Source organism: Oncorhynchus mykiss, chromosome 12 (genome assembly GCF_013265735.2).
Source record: "Oncorhynchus mykiss isolate Arlee chromosome 12, USDA_OmykA_1.1, whole genome shotgun sequence".
Classification (NCBI taxonomy): Eukaryota; Metazoa; Chordata; class Actinopteri; order Salmoniformes; family Salmonidae; genus Oncorhynchus; species Oncorhynchus mykiss.
In genome coordinates, this window is record NC_048576.1 from 28556903 (window position 1) to 28577284 (window position 20382).

Below are 20382 nucleotides of genomic sequence, written 5' to 3' on the forward strand. Positions count from 1 at the left end.
AAGGGAGGGGCGTGTCAGCAAAAGCGGGAGGCAAGTATCTTGTGTTCAGCTCATGAGCTTCATCTGTGGAGGACAAGAAGTTGTGAGCCACATATGCCTTCACAATGTCCTTAGTCTTTTCAGGTGTACACTCAATTGGACGACCAAGAATCCTCATAGCCATGATACTGAATGCATTCTCTATGACTCTCCGACAACAAGAGTGTCAGTAGTTGTAGGTATGCCCAGGTTCATTGAGATGGACACCTGTGATAAATTAATAAATAAATAAATAAAACAGATCTGATCCCTACACAGGCTCAAGGGGGACCTGAGAGGGCTGGTCTTCTGGAGCCGATGTAAAATCCATGAGTGCCAAAAACTTTTCTGTTGCAGCCACAATAACGTCTAGTTTCTTCAACTTCTTTGAGACTTGTGCTGTACAGTTTATAACTGTGGAAATGAATGCAACAAAACCCAGTGTATTAAAAATATGGTTATCTTTTGTCTGACAGCAAACATTTACTACAGGCTGTGGTGTATCCACTACCATCTCTTCACTAGCATCACATGTTTTCTCAATTATTTTAATCACCTCCACATAGGAGATTCGATTGACCGCTCTAACTTGCCACCTCAATTTCCTTCATCCTTACAGGGCACTCTAGGAACTCATTATCCCCACCACAATTGCAACACAGTCGTCATTCTACACACCTTTCTTCAGTATACTCTGTTCGTCTGCACACACTTGAAACATGGCCAAATCCTTTACAATTCTTACAGTGCAGGGCTTTGGGGACGAAAGTTCTTATGGCGTATCTTACATAACCAAGCTTCACATCCGTAGGTATTGTCGTAGAAATATTCGCTCAATCCTATTTCTCAGATACCGGAACTTGTGAATTGAAATAGACTTCATTACAAAGTAACAAGCCGAGCTGGCCCATGGACAAACTGCCGGACTCATTCTCAGTCCACTCCTTTTATACAGTTTCATGCGTATACAAGTTTCATAGTCCCTCCACATTATGCTAATAACCATATCTATCCCCTCGGCTTTACTCCACCATTGTTTCCAAATCTAAGTTTTTACCTCTGGGCGGGGTTTCCGCTCCCCTCTAGTTCTTTGGATCAATTACATTATTTCCAAGAAGATAATAACTACAGATTAATATAGGCAATTATAAGATTGGTACATGCCATTATCGGACTATAATATTACTAGGTGCCATTATAGGATTAAGTACAGATAACTATAGACCATTATAGAATTATACCAATAAATACACTTAATCCCAGGATTACACATAGTGCCTTTGCTTACCCCCTTTAGTGCTATTTAGCCTTTTAACAAGGCACATTATCTTAATAGAAAACACCCATAGTATTTGCTCTTTATCAAAAAAACAGGGCCGACAGACTTTCTTATTTTTCTCCATTCACCCAGCGGGTCAGACGCTGGGCACCAATCACACCACGAATTCAATTCGGGTATTCAACCTGAATACCTGTTGTCACCCGAGATGACTCCTTTGAAAGGTGCTCTACTCCAAAGTTCAAAACACAAAACTTCTGTTGTCCGGATTATTTTGAGGCTCATTGCAATCTTCCTCTACTCTTCAGAAATACAACCACTCCTTGTCACTCTGACAGACTCCACTTTTCCAAGCACACACATCACCATTTTCCACACCTCAAACAGGTTTCTCATATGCATCCTTACTCAAACGCATCTCAACAAGAAGCAATTCTTTATCATTTACACACGTTTTGTCTACTCCAATTTGACAATTTCCTTTTTGTTACAGTTTTCAATATTACTGTTGTCCATTCAAACATTCGTCTTCAGTAAATTTACACAACACGCTGATAAATTCGAACTCAGCATCCACTTCCGCCATCTTCCTCTCCCAGTCAAGTTTCTCTCTGTGTACACAATTGTATTCTCCCGCCCGTCCCTTGTCTGGGTGTGTCGTCACTTCCTTGTTTGGTCATAGATGGCTATTACTAACTCATTGCCCTCTACTGTCCCGGGGTAATACCGCCGCTTTCCAGATTTTTTCTTCATTAGTCAAGCTAATGTCTTTTTAGGGAGCATGTGCGCACACTCAATCAGTTCGGCTGGCCGGAAGCCAGATTCTCAGAGCACCGTGAGTCTCCCAGAGAGAGCTACCACACCCACCTCGCGCTAGACTAACTTCTTGCTAGTTATTTATCATCCCATCCGATTACATAGTACCTGTCTTGACAGCATTAAACTGAGAAGCTAGCTAACTAGGCTAATTGAGGCTAGCTTCTCACCATCCTACAGTTAGCCTACATATAACTCTGGATTATAGCCTAAATAGCAGCCTACCTGTTGGCTTTTGGTTGTTGTAGCCTTTCTTTTCATTCTGTCATTTTAATTCCATCTTCTATTGATTAGATATACCCAAACTTTCTTGCTACACAAGCATAGCAGCAATGCAATCATCTCTCTCGCTCTCTCACCGGAAGCACTTGGATCAGAGCGCATGCTTTTTTTGTGCATCTTTTTCCAAAGCATCAATATAGAGTTGCATCATGCAGCCCTCATGTTTTGATTTCTAAGACATTCCCAGGTTTATAGGCCTATCACAACTAAATAAATCATGGATTTTATTGTGATGGCTATATAAAATTAATGACTTTTTAAAATGTAGATGTTCCAAAGGCATGCTAAACATGTTGGTTAATTAACAGTAAATTACCGTGAGACCAGCACTCATTTGCATGACAATTACTTTCTGACAAAATTTCATGACCACCACAGCCCTATCCCCTCCTCAAGAAACCGAAACTCAACCCCTCTGACGTCAAAAACTACAGACCTTATCCCTTCTTTCTTTTCTTTCCAAAACACTTGAGCTGTCTCTGACCAACTCTCTCGCTATCTCTCACAGAACGATCTTCTTAACCCTAACCAGTCAAGCTTCAAGATGGGTCACGCAACTGAGATGGCTCTTCTCTGTGTAACGGAGGCTCTCTGACTCTCTCTCCTCTGTTCTCATTCTTCTAGATCTATCCACTGCCTCCGACACTGAACCATCAGATCCTCCTCTCCAAACCCCACACCCCAAAAAGAGTAATTCGTTATGCCCACCGCTGGTCTCTTGCCCCCCCCCCTCCCCCCCTACGGAAGGGCAGGTCCCGTTCATCCCAGTTCAAGCACGATATCTTAACCGCCATCGATAAGAAACAATACTGTGCAGCCGTATTCATTTTTTTATTTTTTATATATATATATATATATATATATATATATATTTTTTTTTTTTTTACCCCTTTTTCTCCCCAATTTCGTGGTATCCAATTGTTTAGCTACAACTCCCGTACGGGCTCGGGAGAGACGAAGGTTGAAAGTCATGCGTCCTCCGATACACAACCCAACCAAGCCGCCCTGCTTCTTAACACAGCGCCATCCAACCCGGAAGCCAGCCGCACCAATGTGTCGGAGGAAACACCGTGCACCTGGCAACCTTGGTTAGCGCGCACTGCACCCGGCCCGCCACAGGAGTCGCTGGTGCGCGATGAGACAAGGATTTCCCTACCGGCCAAACCCTCCCTAACCCGGACGACGCTGGGCCAATTGTGCGTCGCCCCACGGACCTCCCGGTTGCGGCCGGTTACGACAGAGCCTGGGCATGAACCCAGAGTCCCTGGTGGCACAGCTGGCACTGCAGTACAGCACCCTTACCCACTGTGCCACCCGGGAGGCCTGCAGCCGTATTCATTGACCTGGCCAAGGCTTTCGACTCTGTCAATCACCACATCGTCATCGGTAGACTCGATAGCCTTGGTTTCTCAAATGATTGCCTCGCCTGGTTCACCAACTACTTCTCTGATAGAGTTCAGTGTGTCAAATCGGAGGGCCTGTTGTCCGGGCCTCTGGCAGTCTCTATGGGGGTGCCACAGGGTTCAATTCTTGGACCGACTTTCTTCTCTGTATACATCAATGATGTCGCTCTTGCTGCTGGTGAGTCTCTGATCCACCTCTACGCAGACGACACCATTCTGTATACTTCTGGCCCTTCTTTGGACACTGTGTTAACAACCCTCCAGACGAGCTTCAATGCCATACAACTCTCCTTCCGTGGCCTTCAATTGCTCTTTAATACAAGTAAAACTAAATGCATGCTCTTCAACCGATCGCTGCCTACACCTGCCCGCCCGTCCAACATCACTACTCTGGACGGTTCTGACTTAGAATATGTGGACAACTACAAATAACTATGTGTCTGGTTAGACTGTAAACTCTCCTTCCAGACTCACATCGAAAATCTCCAATCCAAAGTTAAATCTAGATTCGGCTTCCTATTTCGCAACAAAGCATCCTTCACTCATGCTGCCAAACATAGCCTTGTAAAAATGACCATCCTACCGATCCTCGACTTCGGCAATGTCATTTACAAAATAGCCTCCAATACCCTACTCAACAAATTGGATGCAGTCTATCACAGTGCCATCCGTTTTGTCACCAAAGCCCCATATACTACCCATCACTGCGACCTGTACGCTCTCGTTGGCTGGCCCTCGCTTCATACTCGTCACCAAACCCACTGGCTCCAGGTCATCTACAAGACCCTGCTAGGTAAAGTCCCCCCTTATCTCAGCTCACTGCTCACCATAGCAGCACCCACCTGTAGCACGCGCTCCAGCAGGTATATATCTATCTGGTCACCCCCAAAACCAATTCTTCCTTTGGTCGCCTCTCCTTCCAGTTCTCTGCTGCCAATGACTCGAACGAACTACAAAAATCTCTGAAACTGGAAACACTTGCAGTGCCTTGCGAAAGTATTCGGCCCCCTTGAACTTTGCGACCTTTTGCCACATTTCAGGCTTCAAACATAAAGATATAAAACTGTATTTTTTTGTGAAGAATCAACAAGTGGGACACAATCATGAAGTGGAAGAACATTTATTGGATATTTCAAACTTTTTTAACAAATCAAAAACTGAAAAATTGGGCGTGCAAAATTATTCAGCCCCCTTAAGTTAATACTTTGTAGCGCCACCTTTTGCTGCGATTACAGCTGTAATTCGCTTGGGGTATGTCTCTATCAGTTTTGCACATCGAGAGACTGACATTTTTTCCCATTCCTCCTTGCAAAACAGCTCGAGCTCAGTGAGGTTGGATTGAGAGCATTTGTGAACAGCAGTTTTCAGTTCTTTCCACAGATTCTCGATTGGATTCAGGTCTGGACTTTGACTTGGCCATTCTAACACCTGGATATGTTTATTTTTGAACCATTCCATTGTAGATTTTGCTTTATGTTTTGGATCATTGTCTTGTTGGAAGACAAATCTCCGTCCCAGTCTCAGGTCTTTTGCAGACTCCATCAGGTTTTCTTCCAGAATGGTCCTGTATTTGGCTCCATCCATCTTCCCATCAATTTTAACCATCTTCCCTGTCCCTGCTGAAGAAAAGCAGGCCCAAACCATGATGCTGCCACCACCATGTTTGACAGTGGGGATGGTGTGTTCAGCTGTGTTGCTTTTACGCCAAACATAACGTTTTGCATTGTTGCCAAAAAGTTCAATTTTGGTTTCATCTGACCAGATCACCTTCTTCCACATGTTTGGTGTGTCTCCCAGGTGGCTCGTGGCAAACTTTAAACAACACTTTTTATGGATATCTTTAAGAAATGGCTTTCTTCTTGCCACTCTTCCATAAAGGCCAGATTTGTGCAATATACGACTGATTGTTGTCCTATGGACAGAGTCTCCCACCTCAGCTGTAGATCTCTGCAGTTCATCCAGAGTGATCATGGGCCTCTTGGCTGCATCTCTGATCAGTCTTCACCTTGTATGAGCTGAAAGTTTAGAGGGACAGCCAGGTCTTGGTAGATTTGCAGTGGTCTGATACTCCTTCCATTTCAATATTATCGCTTGCACAGTGCTCCTTGGGATGTTTAAAGCTTGGGAAATCTTTTTGTATCCAAATCCAGCTTTAAACTTCTTCACAACAGTATCTCGGACCTGCCTGGTGTGTTCCTTGTTCTTCATGATGCTCTCTGCACTTTTAACGGACCTCTGAGACTATCACAGTGCAGGTGCATTTATACGGAGACTTGATTACACACAGGTGGATTGTATTTATCATCATTAGTCATTTAGGTCAACATTGGATCATTCAGAGATCCTCACTGAACTTCTGGAGAGAGTTTGCTGCACTGAAAGTAAAGGGGCTGAATAATTTTGCACGCCCAATTTTTCAGTTTTTGATTTGTTAAAAAAGTTTGAAATATCCAATAAATGTCGTTCCACTTCATGATTGTGTCCCACTTGTTGTTGATTCTTCACAAAAAAATACAGTTTTATATCTTTATGTTTGAAGTCTGAAATGTGGCAAAAGGTCGCAAAATTCAAGGGGGCCGAATACTTTCGCAAGGCACTGTATCTCCCTCACTAGCTTTAAGCACCAGCTGTCAGAGCAGCTCACAGATTACTGCACCTGTACATAGCCCATCTATAATTTAGCCCAAACAACTACCTCTCCCCCTACTGTATTTATTTATTTAGCTCCTTTGCACCCCATTATTTCTATCTCTACTTTGCACATTCTTCCACTGCAAACCTACCATTCCAGTGTTTTACTTGCTATATTGTATTTACTTCGCCACCATGGCCTTTTTTTGCCTTTATCTCCCTTATCTCACCTCATTTGCTCACATTGTATATAGACTTATTTTTCTACTGTATTATTGACTGTATGTTTGTTTTACTCCATGTGTAACTCTGTTGTTGTATGTGTCGAACTGCTTTGCTTTTATCTTGGCCAGGTCGCAATTGTAAATGAGAACTTGTTCTCAACTGGCCTACCTGGTTAAATAAAGGTGAAATAAAATAAATAAAAAAATAAAAAAGCTGTTCTCTGTCCTGGCACCCCAATGTTGGAACCAGCTTCCCCCTGAACCTAGGACAGCAGAGTCCCTGCCCATCTTCCGAAAACATCGGAAACCCTACCTCTTCAAAGAGTACTGGCTCTTGACTCTTTTCTCCTTACTAGCTCTGGCTTTGCTGATAGCTACTTTGAGGAAAAATGTACTTACTATGACTGTGTTATGTGGTTCTCCCACGTAGCTATCTTAAGATGAATGCGCTCTGGATAAGGGTGTCTGCTAAATTACTAAAATGTAAAATAATAGACATTCCCATTTAAGTTGACATTCGACAGTGGGTGGACCGGTTGCCATCTTTCTGATAGTAATTGGAAGTTAAAGTTTTAATTCAATTTAAATATCAAATAGTGTACTAGCTGAATTACAGGGATCTGAAGGGATAGGTATTTCCTATTAATTCTATGATTGAAATGACACCCACCCTGTATTCATTAGTATGCTGTGTCTCAACCGAAGACAGGCACAACACAAACATTTTCAAATTATGTTAAATAGAGTCCAAGCTACAACATTTGTGAAGATGTGAAAAATCTTAGTTTACGTGTTTGTAGATTATTGACATTAAGGCTTTAAAAAAAAAGACATTTTTTAAAATGTAAAACTGTTTTGCAAGAAATCGTAGAATAGTTTGACAACTCTGTTTGTAAACTTTCAAACTCAAACCTTCATCTTTTTCAGTGATGAAGACATGGAGGTCTCTTGGTAGGCAAAACAGGTCAACTTTGTTTTGGCATTCAGATCCAAAAGGTCACTTTCTGACCACTTCCACCATGCGCAAACATGTATGAAAGGTTTTGTTCAAATCAAAATGGGTGCAGATATGTAATGACCCTCTTCAATCTTCCACAAATATGAAACAACCCTACCTTGGTACTTTCCCAGACCTTCAGTCTTGAGGCTCTGGCTGCCGTAGCATCTCTCATCATGGAGGAACACCACCTCCGACGCCCCGGCATCATCAGCATTCTGGATAAGCTCCTGGTCACAGCACAGATAGGGGTAGGGACGTTTACATAGGTTCCTTTAACTTGGATAGTACATTGGGCTATGGCAAACTTATACAATACAAGATGTTCACACTACTTCTTTAAATCTAGTGGCTTTAATGGCATTTACCATAAGTGTACAGAATGAACAGATTGATACATGATTGATTGATTATCAAAGTCACCTTTAATATCTGTCCTCCATCAGGGTACCTCCGCAGAATGTCCTTCAGGTAATCAATGAAAGGGGGAACTGTTGCAGCAAATGAATTTCTAAACCATAAGAAGTGAAGAAGTTGGATAGTTTAGTCAAAGACATTACAGTATGAAGATAGGCTAAAACTGTTTCTCCAATAGAAATCCCTGATCACACTTGTAGGCGATGTTATGGCGACGTTGGCTAGCTAAGCTCATGCGTAGAAACACGTCTTGGGTCTAACGTTCGTCGTCTCACGCAGAACTGCGCATGTGCAGGCAATCAAAGGCATTCCTTCAATAGTGTAACGACCCTGGGTTATTAACGCGGTAATCGACCTGCCGCACGAGCATGCTTTTGCGGCACATGCGATAGCGCGCCGGACTTCGGGCTCGAGACCTGCTCTCTGCTGTTTCATTACATTGATCGGACCTTGCATCCACGACAGTGTGTGTGCTTGGCCGGTGAGTGCGTTCTTGTAAGACGTAGAGTCGCAGGCTAGCGCGAGGACGCGCTCTTTGAAAGGAGAGAGTAGTGTAACGACCCTGGGTTTATAAGCGCGGAAATCGAGCATGCTTTTGCGGCACAGTTGATAGCGCGCCGGACCTCGGGCTCGATGGTCCGAGACGTGCTCCATTACAATATAAAGTTGTTTTTTGACTACAATAAAAATGGGTCAGTTTGACACTTTCACGAGGTCGGAGTAATAACATCTTCAACTTTTAAGACATTGGCTCAAATCTAGGCTGTGCCTTTAGATATCAAGAAAATTAACAACTAAGGAAGAATTGTTCACTTCTCAAACGCTGGCCTGGTCTGTTTGGTCTGTTTCGCAAGCATTCCGGGAAGCCTTGCAATGTTGCGCCTTTTTGGGTTTAGAAACTGGTTTAGTTTTCACAGTATGGTTGGAAATTAAACCACATTCTTCTCAATCTATACCTTCTATCTACTAAACGCAGGAAGAAATTATGTTTAAATTCTATACATTTGCTAAACATAAAACTGACATTTGGTTCCATTTTTATAGATTTTATAGCTTTATATAGAAACAGGAAATAATCTCCAGTTAATCCCACGATGTATAGTGTTAACAAGGTAAAGCTACAGTATGTATAGTGTTAACCAGGTCAAGCATGTATAGTGTTAGCAAGGTAAAACATCGTGCAGCTATAAGAGAACACACATACAATTCCAAGCAACTGGTTAAAATGTTCTACTGGTTAGAATGTTCAACTGATTAAAATGATCTCCTCACCGTGTTTTCCTCTCACTCATCCTTCCACATTGGTAGGATTCTACAAGAACCAATGAATTAGTTATAATTATTGTTATATGGCTTGATAGCAAATTTAACTGTACTAATCAGACTGCAAACAAAAATGTCCCTAGTTTAGAAATGTACTACTCAAGGATCAAGTAGGCCTAGCCTAGTCTTAATAATAACGTATAATAATAATCATGATAAGAAGACTTTTGTTGTATTTAAGATACATAAATTGATCAATTTACCTCAATCATTTCTTCGTGATGATGGAGTAATCTGAAGCCACCTATGTCATCAGAATAAATATTCTTAGTAGACTAATGGTTTTATGTCCTCTACTGACTCTTCAATTGACCAACATTTCCTCCTCCCGGGAAATGAAACGCCTATTTTATCTTGGTCTGCCCTGCCAGCATAGGAATAACAAAATGGTTTCGTTTCCTGCCTTGTCATGTATGAAACAAAACTTTCATTAGGGCGTGACTCATATTCATCTTCTTCCTCTTTAAATTTTTATTCGCACGTGATTCAAAGGTGTATGAGTGATAGGTGGTGGGCTGACGCCGAAAAAAGTGAAGTTGATCAATCTACGTCAAGGGAGGAGCTGATTTTGTTGTATATGACAATGAAATATTATTATGAATACTGTAAAATGAGTTGCCACCTTCAATTCTTGCGCATTTTGTCAGAAAAAAATATATATTTCAACACTGTCTGCTGAGGCAAATTTATGAACTTGCTGAACTTGGAACCAATCAGAACTCCCTTACATATCCCTAGGGATGAAGGCAGCCAATGGCTTGCTTCTAAAATGTAAACAGCCTCACATTGTGGCCATAGATATATAATCTATAGAAAGGTTTGTAACCTTTTACTCTGGCAATTTGACTGTTAAACTCATAGGGTACGCTACCAATGGATGCCAGTCCCGATTCGAATGGGAACTACCATCAATGGATTATATTTATATGGTTGGTTGCGGCTGTCGGTTTGCCTATTGCAGATTTCAAAATACAATTGCGGGGAAAACGTAGAGATTGGAAAGCAAATGTCTACTGCTGGAAACAGAAGAATCAATGATTTTCTTTTTTTAAATCAACAACTCCCAATTTGTAGCTAACAGCAGCACTATTTTTCAAAGCAGATCATCTTGAAATAGGCTATTGCCATGACCAGCTCATCGGCCATAACCATGAGTAGTTTATGGCCTCATCTTCATCAATAGGTGTGTCAGTGTGCCACCACATTTGATTTAGTAGAGGGAGAGCTTTGTATGCATCTCTGTGTGTGGAGTAAACGTGATCTAGAGCTTTTTTCACCTCTTGTTGCGCAGGTCCCTTGCGAAAAAAGATTGCAGTCAGAGTGCAGTATAACTGCAGTACACTGTATTATAACTGTAGTTAGAGTGCAGTATAACTGCAGTATGCTGCAAATACTGCATCCAAAATGTGTTTTTTTTTCTGCAGTAATTTTGCAGTGTGACTGCAGTTACCATGCAGTATAACTGCAGTTCAACTACAGTACACTGCAGTTATTCTGCAATTACTGTGTCCAAAATACCACAGTCAACTGCAGTTACTGCACTTTCAAAATTGGGGTGACATGCTGGTATAAATAAGGTAAAACAGATTGCATTAAAATAAACAGCCACGAGGAGCGCTGCTTCTGGATGAGCATAATTCTTTGCTTATGGCGCTACACAGCTTGTTGAGTGCGGTCTTGAGGAGAACGAAAGATGGCGGAAGCGGATGATGAAGTGGATTCTGAATACAATGGCGGTAGAATCAAGGAGAATTGGAGTATTGTCCGGAGCAAAGTAGTGTACAGTGATGAGAATTACCTTTTGTATCTAGCAGGAGTACGGTTTGTTAATGAGGAGCAGCTGAGCAGAGTACCAGTCTTGAAGAAACCATATGAGTTATCCAAACTGGTGGAGAGAGTGCTGGGTAAAGTGAAGGCTGTGAGGATCACGAGAGGCAGGCTTGTTTTGATTTCTTGTGCTTCTGCAGATCAGAAGGAACGTGCATTATGTCTTAACGGATTTGATAAGTTTGAAGTGTCGTGTGTGGCTCTTCGGAACAGGGCAGTCATCAAAGGGGTTATATCTGGCACCTGGTGGGAAGTCGATTTTGAAGAGATTAAAAGATATTCCTGGAGTGATTGAAGCACGTCGGATGAATCGTGTGGTGAATGGTGAACAAGAGAAGAGTCTATCTGTTCTTTTGTTTTTTGATATGGAGTCTCACCCTACTCAAGTGCAGTTAAGGTACCTGTATATTAACTACATAGTCAGAGCATTTATCCCAAGACCAATACAGTGTGATCATTGTAAAGCTTTTGGTAATGTAGCAAGTGTTTGCAGAAGTGAGAAGCTAGGTGAAAGTGATGAATATATGACATGTTGCAATTCGGGTGGGAACCATGACTCCACGTCTTCTGAATGCCCCACAAGGGTGAAAGAGAATGATGTGGCCAAAGTCAGGGTTGTACAGAGCATTTCATATGCAGCTGTGAAAAGGGTTGAGGGTTTGAATGGTGCACCAGAAGAGTCCATGGTAGTGGATAGGCCTACACTGCAGGAGGCAGGGGTTGCCTTTCACCAGCAGGATCCTGACATTTCAAAGGTAAGAAAGTGGAATTTGTGGCATTTATATCTATGGTAATTAGTGGCACTGCCAAGGAGTAGAGAAAGTCCAGGAATATAGAAATCATAGTGATTGCGGCTTCTGGGGCTGAAAGATCTCTCAGCGAAGGAGTTACATGCAATATTGGCACAAGCCGTACCACCCTCTCAGGTCCTAGAGCTAAAATAAGGAAGAAGTAGGAGTTTTGTTTGTTTTGACAATGTACTATTTTTATTAGGGTGGATTAAGTTAGTTTTACTATTACGTATGGATACATTTATTTATTTTTTAAACATTTTTTTTTTTTGGGGGGGGGGGGGCTCAAATCGTCTAGTTGGTGGCGGCAGTGTAGTCTGCCATAAAACCCACAGAAGAAGATGAGGCTGCCAAAGTACTGAGTAAAGGGTCTGAATACTTATGTAAATGTGATATTTCCTTTTTTAATATATATATATATATACACACACACACACATTTGGAAACAATTCTAAAAACCTGTTTTCACTTTGTCATTATGGGTGTAGATTGAGGGGAAAAATACAATGTATTTTCTAATAAGGCTGTAACGTAACAAAATGTGGAAAAGGTCAAGGGGTCTGAAAACTTTTTGAATGCACTGTGTGTCTCTCTATTAAGCAAGGGAATGCTTGGAACATATTTCCTAATTAAAATCCATTGGAACTGATTTCCTGGTGTTTCCGAAAATAAATCCACCCGTGTGCCAAATTCTGCCCACCAGCTAGGGAACCCTGATGTAAAATGTACTTACATATGTAGCTGTAGAGGTATAAGTGTGTCGATGACCTATGCCACCCCAAGTTTAAACAAGAGCATGTGGAGCATTGCTTAGTAATACAGTACAATACAGGCTCTTAGATCTGGTGGGAGTCACTGCTTCACCCAGGGAAGAGGCTGGGACAGAAATAACTTTATGGAATTTATTTCAGACAGTGTCATTTTTTCAAATGTAGAGTCAGAGATATGACAGATGCAGACTGGTCAGAGGCAACCTAACATGAGTTTGGCTAAGACAAATGAAGTTAATAACAGCATTACATTGTTTTTAATTTATATCTGTGCCTTGACAATGTTTTTAAAGACATTCCCCCTGGGGTTTTATATTAATGTTGAAATGAAATAAAATATACATGACAAAGTGTGGGACTCTTAGGCCTAGATTCAATCAGTTCAAGCATTAACGGGCGATAGCCATGAAGTGTAGGCTATATAGAAATCATTCCACTTAAATTGAAAAATCATGAAACTAAATAATGAGGATTTCAAATCAAATTGTATTTGTCACATGCACCGAATACAGCAGGTGTAGACATTACAGTGAAATGCTTACTTACAAGCCCTTAACCAACAAAGCGTTTCATAAAAATAAGTGTTAAGTAAAACATTTAAATAACAAAGTGCAGCAGCAAAATAACAGTAGCAAGGCTATATACAGCGGGTACCAGCCCAGAGTCAATGTACAGAGTCTAGCATCCTAATTGAGGTGTAGATTACATCTCATATTCCAGTGTTCAAATTTGCCAATGGCAATGTCCGCTTTAGGTATAATGCCAGGAGCCGCTTGTGAATGAGAATGGCGCTGGAATGTATAGAGGACGTTTTACCGGCTACTTTTTTTATTTTAGCTTTTTACATAAGATTTTTGCAATAGTTTCCTATGACCGAAAATAGCTTCTGGACAATAGTGATCAATAACCTCGATTTGGATGAAGATTACTACTACAATTAATTGGCTGCGCAGGACATACTGCTCACCCCGGACCAGACCCTAATGACTCACACTCAGAATTCTTTATATATATATATTAACCTTTATTTAACTAGGCAAGTCAGTTAAAGAACAAATTCTTATTTACAATGACGACACTGGGCCAATTGTACACCGCCCGAACTAATATGTATACCAAGCGTTTTAGGGTCCATACACAGATCGGCTACATAGCTAGCTACACATCCATAGGCATACAGGTATTTTTATCCTCCACTGCACAATAAGCAAGAAAATAGTTAGCCAGCTACGTTATTTCATACATCTGCATTGCATGGCAAATATCAACAAGGCAAGCTTACAAAATTGCACATTCAATTTGCAATAAATGCTTTAGCTAGCTAGATTATTTACATCCACTGTTCACAAGATGACAGCCTGGTTTGCTGGTTGTTTCCAGAATTACAATTTCATACTGTCACAACACCCATAAAGCAACCAGCTAGCTTGCTAAATCGCCATTTTCATAAATTAACTTTATGATTTAAAAAATATGCATAATTGTTTTTTCTCTACACTAACTAACACATTATTCTCAACTGTACCTTTTTTGCATTTGTTATGATGTTATAATCACTTACATTTGCTTCCATCCTAGTATTTTTGTCAGCCATCTTTGTATTGGGTCGCATAACGTTAAATCCGTCATGGGAACCACTCGATATGATTAGTCATTGTCCAGCATTCGCTGCTGGTGATTTGCATAAAGTTGGATAAAGTTCTTTTTCACCACCTCCCACACCACGTTCACACCGCCCAAAGATCCCTCGCCGCTTTCCTTCCATTGAAAATAAATGGGAAGCGCGGCTCTTCTGCTAGTGCATTAGTTAGCTATAGTAAGCAGCTTCGGCCGTTTCCATATAAATTACATTGGTTGATACAAAAACTGAAATATCACAATTTGCATAAGTATTCAGACTCTTTGTACTTTGTTGAAGCAACTTTGGCAGCGATTACAACCTTGAGTCTTCTTGGGTATGACACTACAGGCTTAGAACACCTGTGTTTTGGTAGTTTCTCCCATTCTTCTCTGCAGATCCTCTGAAGCTCTGTCAGGTTGGATGGGGAGCGTCGCTGCACAGCTATTTTCAGGTCTCTCCAGAGATGTTCGATCGGGTTCAAGTCCAGGCTCTGGCTGGGCCACTCAAGGGCATTCCGAGACTTGTCCCGAAGCCACTCCTGTGTTGTCTTGGCTGTCTGCATAGGGTTGTTGTCCTGTTGGAAGGTGAACCTTCGCCCCAGTCTGAGGTCCAGCAGGTTTGTACTTTGCTCTGTTCATCTTTCACTTGATTCTGACTAGTCTACCAGTCCTTGCCACTGAAAAACATCCCCACAGCATGATGCTGCCACCATGCTTCACCGTAGGGATGGTGCCAGTGTAACGGATGTGAAACGGCTAGCTTAGTTAGCAGTGCGCGCTAAATAGCGTTTCAATCGTCACTTGCTCTGAGACCTTGAAATAGTGGTTCCCCTTGCTCTGCAAGGGCCGCGGCTTTTGTGGAGCGATGGGTAACGATGCTTCGTGGGTGACTGTTGTTGATGTGTGCAGAGGGTCCCTGGTTCGCGCCCGGGTATGGGCGAGGGGACGGTCTAAAGTTATACTGTTACACCAGGTTTCCTACAGATGTGACGCTTGGCATTCAGGCCAAAGAGTTTAATCTTGGTTTCCTCAGACCAGAGAATCTTGTTTCTCATGGTCAATTGTCCTTTGGGTGCCTTTGTCAAACCAAGCGGGCTGTCATGTGCCTTTTACTGAGTGGCTTCTGTCTGGCCACTCTATCACAAAGGCCTTATTGGTGGAGTGCTGCCAAGATGGGAGAACCTTCCAGAAGGACAAGCATCTCCACAGAGTCACAGAGTCAGGACACTCGTTTTAACATCCCATCCGAAAGACAGCACCCTTCACAGGGCAATGTAATCAAGGTTTGAAAAAAGATCAAAGAAAGAAAATGTATAAATACATTTCTAATGCTTATTATTTTGACCATTACAACTGTCAACACAGGAAAATAATACCACAATGCAGCACACACAGATGTTTATGTAAATTATTAATGAGATACATAAAATGAAACAGGATGGGAATGGCGGTATTAGCAATGCATTCAGCTACAAGTGTTTGTGCCAGACAAGTCTAAACTAGAGCTAGCAGTCAGGATTTATGAAATTATATCAGGAAAGGGTAACAAAATATGTAGTTAACATGTAATTTAGTCTATGAAAACGGGTATAAAACGGGTTCAATCAAACAATCACTTTATTCACTGTTTTTAGGGATAGTGTTCTGGTGGTTTCCTTTTGATAAATGCCTGTCAAACAGACAGCCTGTGCCAGTAACTGTGCCATTTGAAGCATTTGGGTCAGGCAGGATCCTTCACAGCAGTGCATGTCTTTTCCTGTCAGTGTGGAGACAGTTGTAGACACACAATGGACCATCCATTAATCCAACTCACCCATGCAAAGTTATTAAAAAAAGCAGTATGACTCAACACATGTTAGACCATCACTGATTACTGTCTCCTCTATCTGAGCATTGATGTTGGCACCTGCAGAAAACAGAGACAACAGAGGGAGGATTCAAGATTGTTTTACTGGGAAGGCACTTTTAAAGGAGTATTAATCTAGTCCCACTGTTGGTCATTGAATCCAGAATGTTTTTTCTTCTTCCATTTGTTATGGAAAAGCCAGTTTGTCCCTTTTGCATCAACTCAATAATATCATGAGCTTAAACCTGTATATGAATACAATCATATCATGTGATCATTTTGTTTCCAAAAGAGAGGTTTTGTATTTTGCCTCAACACTGAGAAATATGGTAGGTAAAATCATTAAATAGAAGCACTAGTTTAATTCAAACCCAGAGAGAGAGACCCATACCTTGTGATAAAAACAGTGCCACCAGGGCAAGTGGTTCAAATGCCTCCTTCCCATTGGCCCCTCTCCAGTTCATGGCATTTGTCAGGAGTTGTGTTAGTGTTCTCCACACAGTCTCCTTGGTGGTCATTCCTCCAGCCAGTCCAAAATATGTGATCTGAAAGACAACAGACTGGTATGTCACAGAGATTATACTGATTTTAGAGTACTGCTTCAGAACAGGGTTATTCATCAGAGAGGGTAAAGCACCTTGATCACCAAGGGGTTGGTAAACCCAGGGCTGGAATTTCGAGGTGGAACTGCGTTCTGGGTCAGATTGAACGTGGCTTGGTTTGGGTGAATTGGTTTCAACACTACATTTCATTATTTAATTTTGCACACTGGTCTAGGTTAGTGTCTGTTTTGCAGACAAGACCGAGAGAGACAGACACTCAATATGTGCTGCTGGTTGTAACAACATTTCTATTTACTCATTCACAGAGACTAGGAAGAGTCGCAGCAACAGGTCAAGGCAGTGAGACGAGGGTTGTCGGGTATAGGCACAGCTCTGACATGTAGTTAGCTACAGGACTTAATAGGAGAGAAAAGATGATGTTGAATTGACTACTGAATTAGGTCAGTGTATATTGTGGCCAATGGGTATCCTTCATTAAGCAGCATGACAGAATCATTTCACCACATTTCATCACCACATTTAACCACCACCACCATCTGTTATTTCAAGATGTGCGAAATTTACAGAAATCTGCCTTTTTCGTCCTGCTTTCTTCACTTTGGATATCGGAAAACAAGCATTATCAAGGTAGGCGGGGAAAGGGAAGGTGTTGCCGAACTGCGTGCATTTATTGTTCCTAGTGCAGCTACAGCAGCTAGCCACACAGTCTCCGTTGAGTGTAATTTGTGTTCTTGGTCAAATCATTACAACTGTTAGTTGAGTGACTTGATAATTGTAATTCTGTAGCCAGCTATTGTTACCTAGCGGCTGTGCACGTGACAACTACAATCTCTAGCTAGCATTTGAAGCTAGCTAGCTAAGTAACTACTTGATATTGTATTGTGTGTCTAGTTAGCTAACCATTTATACACAGGCTAACGTTACTTACTTATAGGCTACTAGCTAGTCATGTGAGGATGTGTTTGCTTGATAGCTACTTGAATTGTGCGTGCTCTGTGTATGGACCGCAGATGTGCAGCACTGCAGTGTGTGTGTTTGAATACTTTCTGTGTCCAAGGGGGGCAAGAGCTGGGAGAGTTCAAGGTGACTGGATAGGGCCCGTCACGGGGAGCAAACTGCTGCACGCACACAGCCATTGAGCTATCGACAACCCTGTTGTACAGCCATCACTGGTAAGACAGGGAGGGAAATGCGAGACACAGATGAAGGAAGTTTGAGATGTGGTCTGAGACTTGGGCTTTCTATGTCTTTTTTTATTGTTTCTGTTTCTCTACCTGCCTATGAATCTGGAGACACTGGAGCAGAACCACCATGAGTATGTCAAGGTAAGCCAGTCTGAACCAGACAAAACTGGTTCACAGGCTAGACCAGTCTAGATCATCTTACAAAACCTTAGACTAAAACATCAAACTCTACAAAGTTACATTCAGTCCTCTCCTCTTAGCTTCAGGAACATGGTCCAGCGTGACATCAGCTGGTGGGGAATAGCAAGTGTATACATTTTCGTACTGGTACCCTGTGGGAATCAAACTCATTGCTATCACCATGCTCTACCAACTGAGCCACATGGGTATAGAATTATAAATTAGGATTTAGAATATTAGATTGGACATAAACCTTCTTATGATGGGACAAAGGTCAGAGCGTTCACCAACCATGGTTTGCCAGTGCTGTGATAAAATATTGTGTAAGATAATGAATTTGAATAATTTATCTGTACTGTATGTTTTGTTAGCTAGTGTCGAGGTGACTAGTACGGGCCACCCTGGCGATCCTATTAGGTTCACTCACGTGTGGGTAGTCTTTGCCTGTGGATCTTCTCTTGACCTCTCAGGGTGGATCAACTCCCACCTGTGGTATGAGCCTCTTTCCAGGGGAGTCAGTCTCCCTGTCTTCCTACCCTAAACTGTTTGTAACAGTAGAGCCCTAAACTCCACTTTAACAACTGATCATCCATCTTGGTCTATCCCTGCTTGCCACAGAGGTTAGCTCACACCTTCCTACTGATTACACTTCACAGGTAGTTTGTGACACGGTATACAATCAGCGAGGGCTATGTGTTTGTGTATAACACCAATGAGCAATCCAATATTTATTTATAGTCCGCTCTGTACTATTTTCATTAGTGGCGCGGCTCTTACTACTTCATTCTCACTGTGCATGGAGGTCACGTTCCACGACGGGGTTACACTATTTATTACAAGCGCAGCATAATCTCAGACACTCCTGCTAGCGGCTGGTCCTTCCTTTCTAATTGACCGGACAGCACCCTCACAGGTGAGTCATGCTCGCTAAGTCCCAGGTATAGGGTTTCAACTAAATCCTCTAGCTGAAGGCAGGGCTTCAGCACTTTGTCTGGGTAGACAAAGGCCCTATAGGCTAGACTCCCAGTACTCCATTAATGTACCTTTGACACAGTTACCCTCAAGCTCCCCTTTGGTTTCCTGCTCGAGCCCACAATATGGTCTGGCAGAAGGCCACCTAAGGTGAACCCCCTAAGCCTATAGTTGTTATAATGTTACTTTACTTCTTAACAGATTATTCAACAAATAAATTAACTAGTAAATAAAAACCAGTAACACTTCTCTTTTTGGTGCCCCAGCTTTACAGCTGATGGATTTTATTGTTTTTTATAGCAATTGCACTCTACAGTTGCTTCTAACAATAGTAATGAAGCACAATGCTCACCTTGCCCCAAAGTCTTCACTCTTCTAATACATCAATCAGCTTCTGCTCTTTCCCTATCTTTTACATTGGTATTTATACATTTTGTCCAAGCCCTTGACTACACACAAGACATCATCCCCCTTGCACATGACATTTAAGCAAAGTTACATAACACATTGTCTCCTTTACACGTGATATCTACACAGACTTTTGTAACACATTGTTTCCTTCATATGTTACGGCAATCCACGGTGTCATCTGTTCATGGCCCATGTTTCATTCGGCAGCTCCACCAGCTCTAACCCAGGGCCTGAGTTCGACAGGGGTGTTGCCACATAAGATGAACCTCTGCCCTCCAGCAGAGGTTCACTTGAGTGGGTTGAGTCACTGATGTGATCTTCCTGTCTGGGTTGGCGCCCCCCTTGGGTTGTGCCGTGGCGGAGATCTTTGTGGGCTATACTCAGCCTTGTCTCAGGATGGTAAGTTGGTGGTTGAAGATATCCCTCTAGTGGTGTGGGGGCTGTGCTTTGGCAAAGTGGGTGGGGTTATATCCTTCCTGTTTGGCCCTGTCCGGGGGTATCATCGGATGGGGCCACAGTGTCTCCTGACCCCTCCTGTCTCAGCCTCCAGTATTTATGCCGCAGTAGTTCGTGGTGGGGGTTCTTCTCCTGTCTTATCCGGTGTCCTGTGTGAATTTAAGTATGCTCTCTCTAATTCTCTCTTTCTTTCTCTCCCTCGGAGGACCTGAGCCCTAGGACCATGCCTCAGGACTACCTGGCATGATGACTCCTTGCTGTCCCCAGTCCACTTGGCCGTGCTGCTGCTCCAGTTTCAACTGTTCTGCCTGCGGCTATGGAATCCTGACCTGTTCACCGGACGTGCTACCTGTCCCAGACCTATTATTTGAC

At 42.3% G+C, this 20382-nt stretch overlaps 1 protein-coding gene across 3 annotated transcripts in view; it reads right to left on the minus strand.

The window, feature by feature from the left end:
• LOC110537350 (sacsin) overlaps window positions 1-9818 on the minus strand; it is a 30155-nt gene extending 20337 nt beyond the window's left edge. The window contains exons 1-4 of one of the 3 annotated variants that reach the window (XM_036937332.1): window positions 9594-9815; window positions 9340-9379; window positions 8074-8161; window positions 7769-7880 (exon numbers count right to left, since the gene is read on the minus strand). In XM_036937332.1, coding sequence (XP_036793227.1) covers window positions 7769-7880; window positions 8074-8161; window positions 9340-9359 — 220 coding nt within the window. In that variant the 5' untranslated portion in view covers window positions 9360-9379; window positions 9594-9815. Of the gene's footprint in view, window positions 1-7768; window positions 7881-8073; window positions 8162-9339; window positions 9380-9593 lie in introns of all 3 variants that reach the window. The other 2 variants (XM_036937334.1, XM_036937333.1) reach the window with 2 other exon arrangements.
• Between the last annotated feature and the right edge of the window lie 10564 nt (window positions 9819-20382).